This window comes from Pristis pectinata, chromosome 1 (genome assembly GCF_009764475.1).
Source record: "Pristis pectinata isolate sPriPec2 chromosome 1, sPriPec2.1.pri, whole genome shotgun sequence".
In the NCBI taxonomy this organism is placed as follows: domain Eukaryota; kingdom Metazoa; phylum Chordata; class Chondrichthyes; order Rhinopristiformes; family Pristidae; genus Pristis; species Pristis pectinata.
Window position 1 is genome coordinate 112,683,238 of NC_067405.1, and position 12,049 is coordinate 112,695,286.

The window sequence follows — 12,049 nt, forward strand, 5'->3', positions numbered from 1 at the left end:
TGTACGTTCTCCCTGTGTCTGTGTGGGTTTCCTCTGGGTGCTCCGGTTTCCTCCCACATTCCAAAGACGTACGGGGTAGGAAGTTGTGGGCATGCTATGTTGGCACTGGAAGTGTGGTGACACTTGCGGGCTGCCTCCAGAACACTCTAGGCAAAAGATGCATTTCACTGTGTGTTTCGATGTACGTGTGACTAATAAAGATACCTTACCTTACCTTATTCTCCACAAATTGAATAGAGGACAGGCTGATCTAAAGTTTGCTTTGAGTTAGGAGAGAGGTTGACAATGATTCTTCCAAACCAGATGTTAGCTTTCTAATGTGGAAAACAATTCCTACCCTTTTGATGTTTTTGGATGTCACCATTATTTCTAAGAGTAGGTTAATATTTTATTCCAAGTTACATGATGATATTTTATTAGGAAAATCATGAACCATTTATTCGATGCACCTATTATCGCCACCTGTAATTACTTTTGATTCAAACTAGGGAAAATTTCAAGATTGCTAACAAAATATCACAATTGTGTACCTTAAATGGAGAATGGTAGAAAAGTTTCTAAGTATCAACAGTCAAATTGTAAATATAATTATAAAATCAGAACATATTTAGTTTTCATTGAAGCACAAATGTTCTTTTTTCTAATAAAGGGATCGTGAAGCCTTGGCTTTATGATGCTGCTCCCAGCAATGAAATGCTACATTTTGAAAGTCAAAGCATTCTATTTTTGTATTTGACCTTTGCTAATGCAGTGAAATGTTAATGATAATACATCTCCCCACAATTTGTAAAGTACATGATCAATTTCAGATGAACATACTTAAGGCAACAGCAATAAAAAGTTATTAATCTGAAATGTTAGCTCTTTCCATCCTCCACAATGCTGCTGAGCCTGTTGGGCATTTCCAGAAGTTTTTTACTACAAATTTATTAAAACCTTGGTTGTTTAAATGGTTTAATTAAATTTGTTCTTATGATTTACAAAATATCTTGAGGGTTATTTTGTATCCCATTATAAAATATGTTAATCTGGTTTCCTTGCATCTCTTCCAGGTCCTATTTAAAATGTTTCTTGGAAGTGCAAATTTTGGAGAAGCAGCCTATTTCATTTCTACTCTGGGTTTCTTCAATTTAATTTTTATATCATCAGCACCCGTGATATTGTATTTTACAAAAGTGGAGTACTGGTCCTCATTTTCTGCTTTGCCATGGGGTTACCTTTGTGGAATTGCAGGGCTTTGGTTAGGTATGTAATTTGAATGCTTCTTTAGAAATTGATTTCATTCTGTTGTCCTACCCTTAAAATCATAAAACTAATCCTGTACAGTCTAATTTATAATGCTTTTGAAGGTGTTTTTAAAATTTTAATTGCATAGTGCAACATTATAGATGAATGAGATTTTGTTACTGGGTTGGCAAATAGTGTGCCTCCTCCCTCATTCAGATTGATGAGTCCTTGCAAGGGAGTAATTTTAATTCTTATGAATGAATTGATTTGGGAGATGGCGTGGGCTCAAATAAATGACGTCAGAAATCCAAGACCATTAAGAATTGGCATCAAGAAAACTCAACATTGATCCATTGAATCATGCATTCAAACTGAAGATGGCAAGCTGTGAGGGGGGCGTCCCACTCCAAACTTGGGTTATTGATTTCAATATAGTAATTGTTCAACAGAAACATCCATTACAGGAGTTTGGCATTTTTGTTTAATATGCAGGTGTTTCCTAAGCTTCCTGAAAAAAGGTAAGTTCTTCCTGCAGTTTGATTTTTAACCGAGGAGGACCCAAGATATCCATTGCTGCTGATCCCACTGTCCTTATGGGAATGGGAATGGTTATCAAGTTCATCAGGAAGATTAATGATGATCCACAGCAGTTTCACTTTTTCCACAAAAATCCATGTTCACCCTTATGAAACAACAATTCAATTCAGTTTCCAAAGCAAAGTTATTATCTACTTAACCAATATCATAACTGACAGTAATCTCCTCAAACAGTTGGACCTACTGCTGTTCTCTCCAAGAATGAAAATCCATGAATAATTTACCTCAAAATAATGATATGTTTTTATTCTGGCTTTTTCTGCAGCTTTCAATATTCTTGTGAATGTCGGTGTTGTCTTAACATATCCTATACTTATATCCATTGGAACTGTACTGAGTGTCCCTGGAAATGCAGGTAATTTTCTTACCTTTGCTGTAAATTGCGCTCCTATCCTTCATAGTAAAGATATCAAATGGTTATTTTCTTTCTGCACTTTAGGTTAAAAAGTATTAAAAGTGACAAAACAATTGGGTAAAAGTTTGTCTTTGTTGTATAGGTGATAATCAGGCTGAGTAAATTGCCTGACCTTTATAAAATCTGCCTTCTTTCACTGCAGTGAGTAGGATATCCTCAGCTTGATGTGCTTTGATTCTCACTATGCTTAGAATACTGCGGGGCCCACCATCTTACAGCTATTGTGCTTCTTGGACTTCTACATCAATGATGTATTGATTTCTTGGGGAAAAAAAGCAATGTTGAAAGTTGTGAAATTCTGTCAAATACTAGTTATTTATTATTGTCAGATTTCCACAATTGTTACATATCATGAACATAATTAATGTTGCAAGAAAAAATTAATTAAAAACCATTGATGTTTTTACAATACTCTGATTTTCTTTACCAACTTTCTCCTTTATCCCTATTCCACTTTCAGCCCACCCCCCCTCTCCCACACACCAAAGAATACACACTTCCACTGAACCATTTTTCCCTCCGTTCTCTTCTCATTTCTGGAGTCATTGTCAAGTTGTAGCTTCATAGTTGCAATCAAATGGCCATTACTCACATGTTAGCCTTAACGGCATTTGCTACTTTGGACCTCAGCCAACACAGGTGGCTACAGCAAGTGACATTTATGTAATGTGATTGAGGACGGGAAAACAAAATAGCCATAGTTCCTGCACCCAGACCTCAGAAGCTGGATGAGCTCAGCTCTTCACAGTTAAATGGGCAAAATGGCCAAAATACATAAACCAAATGCAACTAAACCAAATGAAATTTAAGGCATCACATTCAGCAACAATACAGTTAAATACAACTTTAGGAGAAACACCGAACTATCATATGGGAAGGAATGAACCTGTGACCTCATTCTACTTTGTCTGCTTTCAGTATAAACCTGCATGTGCCTGAAACGCGAGTCCTTTGCAGTTCTAATGTAGATCGGTCAGGATATTGCAGAGCTGTGCAGTCACATTCTCCATTCCACCTACCATCATCAGCATGACAACCACCCCCAGAGCAGCAATAATTTGTCCATTTGCCAGTTCAATTATCCTACAGATCCTTTTATTCCATTGTAAATGGTGTAACAGCAATATCAAGGGTGAAGTTTTTCTTTGATTTCTTCATTTTTTGGGGTCTGGACATGGCTGGCAAAGCCGGCATTTATTGCCATCCCTAATTATTTTTGGGAAGGTGGTGGTGAGCTGCTGCCTTCTGGTGAAGGCACTATCACAGCACCATGAGGTAGGGTGTTACAGGATTTAGACCAATTTGGAATTTAAAGAAATCCGAAGGTGCAAAGAGTTGAAGCAACCTGCTAACTTTGGCAATTATTGTGATAACTACCCATTGCTCCTAATTTGAATAAGTTACTGGCACATTGGAACTTTTCTAGTAAATCACTATCTGGAAACCACTCAATAGATCCCAGCAATGATTTATTTATATAGCAAATGAAAGTCAATAAACTGCAGATGCTGGAAATCTGAAATAAAAATGGAAAATACTGGAAGTACTCAGCAGGTTGGGCAGCTGATTGAAATGAGAAACAGAGTTAGGGTTTCAGGTCTAAGATCCTTTGTCAGAACTGGCTCTTATAGTAATGCATGTAAGGGAAATTGCAGTATCTGTAAAGTGGACGAACAGATTACCATAACTATATGGAAAACTGTGGAAATTCTCCTCAGCCTGGATTCCTCAACTTGTGATTTTGCTCCAGATTCCAGCATCTCTTGTGTCTACACCTTTCTCAGCTTCTGTTTTGCTGTCCTTTGCTGCTTTCGGCTTCTGGAAATGAATGCTATCAAACTTTGGCACAATAAAAATGCCTGCATAGCTGCATATTGGTTGAGTGTAAGGTCCTTCTCAAAGGGTAATGTGGTTCCCATGGATATATGGAGGGTCTGTCTGCTTGCAATTTTCTTCTCCTTTAATGTGGTCTCTGTGAAATGCTGTTCAATGAAGTCATCTTGTGTGAGCGGACTTGACTGTGTGAAAATCTGCTATAGATTTGTGTGTATTCAAATACTTAATGGCTGCAAAATTGTTCTGATACACTCTAATTATGAAAGGTGCTATAAAAATGCAGCATCCTTCTATAAAATAGGGATCCCTGAAGCATATGTTCTCCATTGGTCATGATGAAATAGATGGTGCAGCTCTGTGATGTAGGAACACTCAAAATGTATCAAAGTATATGTGGAGGCATCTATAAAAACAGCACTGAAACACATATGGGTAAAATATTTCATATTGTTCTTGCACTTGTTGATTCCTCATGAGAACCTCCCCAGAAATACACATTGTCAGTGCTTTATATCATGCAGCTTAAATTCTGGTTGAGAATGAGAATAATGAGGAAAACACCAACCTTCAAAAGTAGAGAACTACAGTATGTAGTTAAATGAACTATTGCATAAAAACATAAGAAATGGAAGCTGAAGTAGGCTATTTGGCCTTCTACATTCAGTAACATCATTGTTGATCTTTGTACCACTTCTTTGCATTAAAAGTATTATGTGTTTAAGGAAAATTGCAGTTTCTCTAAGGTGGAGAAATTCTTCTCAGCCTGGTGACTCTGCCTTGAATGTACAGACTGAGCCTCCAGACTCCAGAGAATTCTGAAGATTCACCATCCTCTAGGGGAAGAAATTTCTTCTGATCTCAGTCCTGAACAGCCAACCCATTATTTTGATAACGCAACCATCGATTCCAGACACTCAAACTAAGGGAAATGTCATCCCAGCATTTATCCTGTCAAGCCCATAAGATTTTGTATGTTTCAATTAGATCATTTCTCATTCTTTTAAAGTCTGGAGAATATTGGGCTAGTCTGCTCAATCTCTCTTCACTAGAATAAGTCTGGTGAACCTTTGTTGCACATCCTCTGTTGCCTGAAGACCCACACTCAATGTTTTAGGAAGAGCTTTTTCCCCTTCGCCATCAGATTTCTGAATAGTCATGAACCCATGAACACCACCTCATTATTCCTCTTTTGCACTATTTATTTATTTTTGTAACTTATAGTAACTTTTATGTCTTGCACTGTACTGCTGCCGCAAAACAACAAATTTCACGACATATGCCAGCGATAATAAATCTGATTCTGAGTATATACTTCCTGTACACAATATGCAGCCGTATAAAACTTTGGTTAGGCCACATTTGAAGTATTGGGTGCAATTCTGGTCACTGCATTACAGCAGGATGTGGAAGCTTTGGGGAGGGTGCTGAAGTTGTTCACAAGATTGTTGCCTGGATTAGAGATTATTAGCTATGAGAAGAGCTTGGACAAACTTGGACTGTTTTCTCTGGGGCATTGGAGGCTGATGGACGACCTGATAGAAGTATATAAAATTATGAGTGGCATAGATAGGGTAGATCGTCAGAGACTTTTTCCCAGGGTAGAAATATCAAATACCTGAGTGGATAACTTGAAGTTGAGATGGGGAAAGTTTGAAAGAGATTTATGAGGCGTTTTTGTTTACATATAGTGGTAGGTGCCTGGAACACACTGCCAGGGGAATTGAGGGAAGCACATATGATGGCAAAGTTTGAGAGGCATTTAGACAGACACACGAACAGGCGGGGAATGGAGGGATATAGACCATGTGCAGGCAGTAGGAATTAGTTTGGATTGGCATCATGATCGGCACAGAGATCGAGGGCCAAAGGGCCTATTCCAGTGCTGTACTATGGTCTATGTAATATTTCAGCAGCAATCTCACCAGGGTCCGACATAATTCCTGTAAGATATCTTTACTCTTGTACTCAATTCCTCTTGCAATAAAGGCCAACATACCATTTTCTTTCTGTTGGTTTGCTGGAACTGCACGTTAGGTTTCAGTGATTTGTGTACATGGACATCGAAATATGAATGAACACCAACGTCTTTCAATCTCTCAATGTTTAAAGAATACTCTGCCTTTCTACTTTTCTACTAAAACAATGACCTCCCATTTTTCCAAATTATATTTTGTCTGGCATATCCTTCAACCATTTACTTAGTTTGTCTTTATCACCTTAAGGTCTCTCTGCATCCTCCCTGCGATCCACACTGCCGCACAGATTGATGTCAATAACATACTTGGATATAATGACCCTGTTCCTCTCAAAAAAACATAACTGAAATGCATTGTGAACAGCTGAGTCCCACCACTATTCCATGTAGCACCCCACAGCTTCCCAACCCGACAGTAACCCATTTATCATTTCCTTTTGTTTTGATAATTAACTAACCCTCAAACCATGCTAGTGTATTTTCCCCAATCTAATACACTCTAATTTTGTTTAATCATCTCTTGTTTGATACCTTATCAATGGCTTTACAGATTTACTATATACACCACCTTCTAATCTGTGGGAAACATTCCAGGATCTATGGAATTTTGGAAGATGACAACCAGTGCATCTAGTATCTCCATTGCCACCACTTTCTAAACCTTGGAATGCAGCTCATCAGGTCCTGGGAATTTATCGGCTTTCAATCCCATTTTGTGAATAACCCTTTTTTTTTACAAATTTTAATTTCATTCAGCTTTTCATTCACTTCAGACCAATTATTCTCCACTATTTCTGGGAGATTATCAGTGTCTTTCTTTTTTTTATTTTTCTGCCCATTCCTTATTCCCCAGTATAGTTTCTCCTGCCTCAGTCTATAAAGAACCAACATTAATTTTTGCTTAAGTTTTCCTTTTACAATTCTATAGAAGCTTTTTTTAAGATGGGTGGAAAATTTTACTTGGAAATGCATATCTTTTTATATATTTGTATCAAAAGCACTCCCTTTAAGAAGTCTCTGATTGCAGTTTATGGGGCCTTTAGTTACTTTGTTTGCCTATATTAAAAAAAATTACTTCACATTGAAAGTAATTGAGCCAGAACTTGCCACTCACTCTCTACTGACCTATGTGGTAAGTACTCATTCATTGTTTACAGATCCACCAGTATCAATTTGCTGGTGAGTGTTGCCGTAATTCTCGACAGTGAGGTCCTGCTTCTGGGCCTTATGCAACGTAATGGTGTCATGTTGACAATCCAGGGTGAGCCCTGCGAACAAAATGGATGAGAAAGAATTTGACAGCTGGCCATGCCCTCTGGTTTGGTCAGCTGCCAAGTCCATCATGGAATCTTGACATTCAGAAATATTCAAAAGCATCCTAAAAAATATTCAGAATTAATGAAGCAATTAAAAAAAATTAAAACATACAATTTAGTTAATTCAGAAAAAATGTAAATTAGCTTATCCCTATGATAGTGGAGGAACTCAGCAGGCCAGGCAGCATCTGTGGAGAAAAGCAGGCGCAGTAATACTAGAGAAACAAAGGACTGCCAATGTTGCCTGACCTGCTGAGTTCCTCCAGCATCATAGTGTTTTTCATCTCAATTCCAGCATCTGCAGTCCTTTGCTTCTCTAGTTATACTTATCCCTTCCAGGTTCAGTAGGCAGGTTCTACAATGCAAGTGCAGAGGCACTGTAGCAAGTTCATGCTCTGTCACCAGATACCATGAAGTGTAGTTGGGAAATGGCTGCCAAAAAGCAGAAAGTTTGGGACTACAGCATTTGAGCAATAATCCTGAACTTGATGCAAGTCATGCTGAGAAATGTCAACAGTTTAGAACAGAATTGCCAACATTTCCCTGGTCACATTGGACACAATGTTTAGCTGCAAAACATCTTGGGAAGTTGTGAGGATGTTAAGGATATTATACAAATGTAAATGTGTGTGTTTTTTTTAAAGCAGGTTAGGTTCCAGGACTCCCCACAAACTTGATTTTTATAGATGTGGTTCATATTGTGGGCAACTTGAAGGCATTAACTATATTGTAGGGCCTGTTGGCATGTTTCTTTATAATTGAATGTTCATTTAAGGGACCGATTTTATAATTTTTTTTATTGTGGATAGAGAGAGCCTTACTCACTGGCTACATCTGAGTACATACCACTTAAAATTTTCCAAAAAATTACACTTGGATAATTCTGGATATTATGTACCAAAATATTCAAAATGATCTTTTTAGTAATGATCTTGATTTTGCTAGTTTGAGGCAAAGGAAATGGCAAGGAATGATGTATAAAAAATTTCAATATTATGATTTGCTTCTCTTATTGGAAACACAGCACATATAATTCCTAGACTAATGCACAAGTAAGTATAGTTTTAAAATGTAATGTATTTAGCTATGAAACAAATTGAATAAAATAACTAGATAATTCAAGGACTATTTTTGAGATAATTATTAAATTGCATTTGGGCTGGAAGAACCTAATATTCCAGATCATGGTAGATTCAATTTCCAGCTTTAGCAATAAATTGTACAGGGACATTTTCTAATGAATTCATTTACTTTTTTTACGCAGCTGTTGACCTCCTGAAACACGAGGTAATATTCAGCATGGTGCGGTTGGCTGCAACAACCATTATATGTGTTGGCTTCCTATTGATGCTACTTCCCGAAGAATGGGATGAGATAACTTTAAAGTTTATTAACAGATTGAAAGAGAAAAAAAATGAGGAACAAACAGAAGATGTCACAGAGTCCAGTGTCCACACTCGGACCAGAAGCAGAGCAAATGGTACAGTTTCAATACCTTTGGCTTAAAAGCAGTCATGTTTTTAAATGCACGGGAATGTATATTCTGTGAATATAATTTAGTTTTGTGTAACACAGTATGCTATAATGACATTAATTTTTGAAGCAGATCTACTGTATACAATATAAATATGATACAGTTACACTAAAAAGAATACAATATTGCAATTTAATCTTTATAAAATTATATGGAAATGGGTGTTAATGTCTAATAAATTTTTGTATTGAAAGTCCTTACATTGTTTTTTTTATTATTTATTTAATGGTACATTCCTTTGATTAAAATGAATATTTTATCTTTTTGATTGTTGTTACCACACTCAATTGTAATATAACACAATCAAAATAAAGATCTATAGAGCTCATGCAGTAGCATCTTGTTTCCTCAGATATAGATCATGCTTTAACTTTTTTGAACAAAGACCTGTTAAAAATAGCAGCAAAAGCACAGGAAATATTTCCTAGCAGTCCATCGTACTGTGACCAGCATGCTGCCATGTCTGCACCATTGTGGGCCATAGGAGGCCAAAGGCAGTTTGAAACTGGACAACATGACATAACCCTTGCAGATTCTCAGATGGAATAGAATGCTTTAATTTGGGAAGTTGGCAGGGGAGGGGTGGGGAGAGGGTTAATTGTTTTCCTCATGGGAGAGGTGAGGAAAACGAGTGTGAGGTGTTACACTTTGGGAGGTCTAATGTAAGGGGAAAGTATACGGTTAATGGCAGGACCCTTAACAGCACTGAGGTACAGAGGGATCTTGGGGTCTAAGTACATAGTTCACTTAAAGCGGCCACACAAGTAGATCGGGTGGTAAAGAAAGCATATGGCATGACTGCCTTCGTTGGTAAGAGAATTGAGTATAAGAGTCAGGAAGTCATTTGCAGCTATATAAAACTTTGGTTAGCCTGCACTTGGAGCATAACATATCTTTATTAGCCACATGTACATCGAAACACATAGTGAAATGCATCTTTTGCGTAGAGTGTTCTGCGGGCAGCCCACAAGTGTCACCACGCTTCCAGAGCCAGCATAGCATGCCCACAACTTACTAACCCGTACGCCTTCGGAATGTGGGAGGAAACCGGAGCACCTGGAGGAAACCCATGCAGACACATGGGGAGAACGTACAAACTCCTTACAGAAGCGGCCGGAATTGAACCCGGGTCGCTGGCACTGTAATAGCATTACGCTAACCGCTACACTACTGTACGTGCATTGGATGCAATTCTGGTCACTCCATAACAGGAAGAATGTGGAGGCTTTGGAAAGGGTGCAGAAGAGATTTGCCAGGATGCTGCCTGGATTAAAGGGTATGAGTCAAAAGGGGAGTTTGGACCAACTTGAGTTGTTTTCTCTAGAGTGGTGGAGGCTGAGGGGAGACCTGATAGAAGTTTATAAAATTATGTGAGGCATAGATAGGGTAGACAGAATCTTTTTCTCAGAGTAGAAATGTCAAGTACCAGAGGACATGCACTTAAGGTGAGAGGGTCAAGTTTAGAGGAGATGTGTCAGCCAAGTTTTTTTACACAGAGAGTGGTAGGTGGCTGGAATGGGCTGCTAAAGCAAGTGGTGGAAGCAGATATGAGAGTGGCATTTAAGCAGCTGTTAGATGGACACATGAATACACAGGGAATGGAGGGATAAGGATCATGTACAGGCAGAAGAGAATTAGTTTAATTCAGTATTGTGTTTGGCACAGACATTGGGGGCTGAAGGGCCTGTTCCTGTGCTGTATAGTTCTATTTCCATTTTTTAAAAAAAACACTTCAAGAAAAAACTGCAAGAATGAAGTGGGAAGAGGTAGCTCAGGATGTCAATTACAGAAGATCAGCTCCTACGACCTGGGCCTCTCCAGAGCTGTCAAGGTAAGATTCTTAATTCTTGGTTCAATCAGTCTTAGTCCATGTCTACAATAGCTGCAAGCCCAATAGTCTCAATCTTCCCCTTTCCTGCCTCACTGCAATCAAACTCTGTCAACTGCTGCAGTTACAACTAGAGTCCCAAACCACACTTCCTTTCTGTCAAGGACACCATGGTACCAATTTCTGCCCATGTTATTTTAACATGATAGGGAAAATAGTTCCCACTAAAACAAATCTGCAGGATTGTGGAGAATAAGCAGGAGAGTGGGACTAAGTCTGAAAAACCAGGACAGCCATGATGAGCAAATGGCTTAATTGTATGTTTTAGGTTTTATGTATTTTGCTAATTATTGTACACAGCTGAAACCTACCTTCACAATGTTTAATGCCTCCTAATCTCCTTGCTGTAGTAACTCTGGATGGCAGGGATACATTACCAATCTTGCAAATCATCATTATGAAAAGTGTAAATGAGGTAAATAAAGTGTAAGTGACAATCCCCTTGTTTACATTATATTATAATTTTTGAAAGGAGCAAAAATCACAGAGAGAGAAAAATTGCTGGGACAGAGTAATGTAGAACAGATGAATTGCTGGAAATCTAAATGAAAAAGAATTTTAGGATCCACGTGTCTTATTCCCAGCATTTATCAATAACAGACATCGTGAAAAATGGTGATCCCTCACTAGGACTCAAATTTAAAATGGCTTCTTTCATTTTGATTGGTCTTTATTGTCAACAAGCTACTCTAGGCAGTTTTTGAAGAGCTAGGTAACTATATAATGTTCTCAGATCTTGTCACAGAAGTTCTACTGCTTCACGATTGGGCTCGGGGAGACTCCATAGGATATTCAGAAAGAATACAATGAATGTTAATAGAAAAATACATGAAGAGACAGGAGTGACGATGTGTGATAAAGCAAGAGAAAAACAGCACGAAGGTAGGTTGCAAAAAAAAAGTCTGGTGCCAAATACCAAGACAAAACATCCCAGAAATGATGAACATGAAGTGTAGAAAACATAAGGTCAACATGCTACCATAATATTTTGTTTACTTCTGACCTTGGATTAATGGATAAAGGAACTTAAATATTGTGCTTCCATGGCTTTTGTCATGTTTATAGTATCTCTATGCAGAAAATATAGAAACAATTCAAAATCAGGCTACTGTGTGTGAAGCTTTGAGGCCATAATTGATTGGAAAGCTTTGTGTAAATGAGATAATAAGTTATAAGTTCATTGCCAGGGATTCTGAGAATATCTGCTTTGTATCTATGGGGGAGGGGGGGACATTGAACAGTCTCTTAATTGTTAGAGGCT

At 38.0% G+C, this 12,049-nt stretch overlaps 1 protein-coding gene across 6 annotated transcripts in view; it reads left to right on the plus strand.

The window, feature by feature from the left end:
• The window catches only part of slc35f4 (solute carrier family 35 member F4), a 109,946-nt gene extending 100,868 nt beyond the window's left edge, over positions 1-9,078 (plus strand). For all 6 annotated transcript variants that reach the window (XM_052019505.1, XM_052019515.1, XM_052019523.1 and 3 more), the window contains 3 exons: positions 1,053-1,245; positions 2,090-2,179; positions 8,631-9,078. In XM_052019505.1, coding sequence (XP_051875465.1) covers positions 1,053-1,245; positions 2,090-2,179; positions 8,631-8,872 — 525 coding nt within the window. In that variant the 3' untranslated portion in view covers positions 8,873-9,078. The remainder of the gene's footprint in view (positions 1-1,052; positions 1,246-2,089; positions 2,180-8,630) is intronic.
• The last annotated feature ends 2,971 nt before the right edge of the window (positions 9,079-12,049 follow it).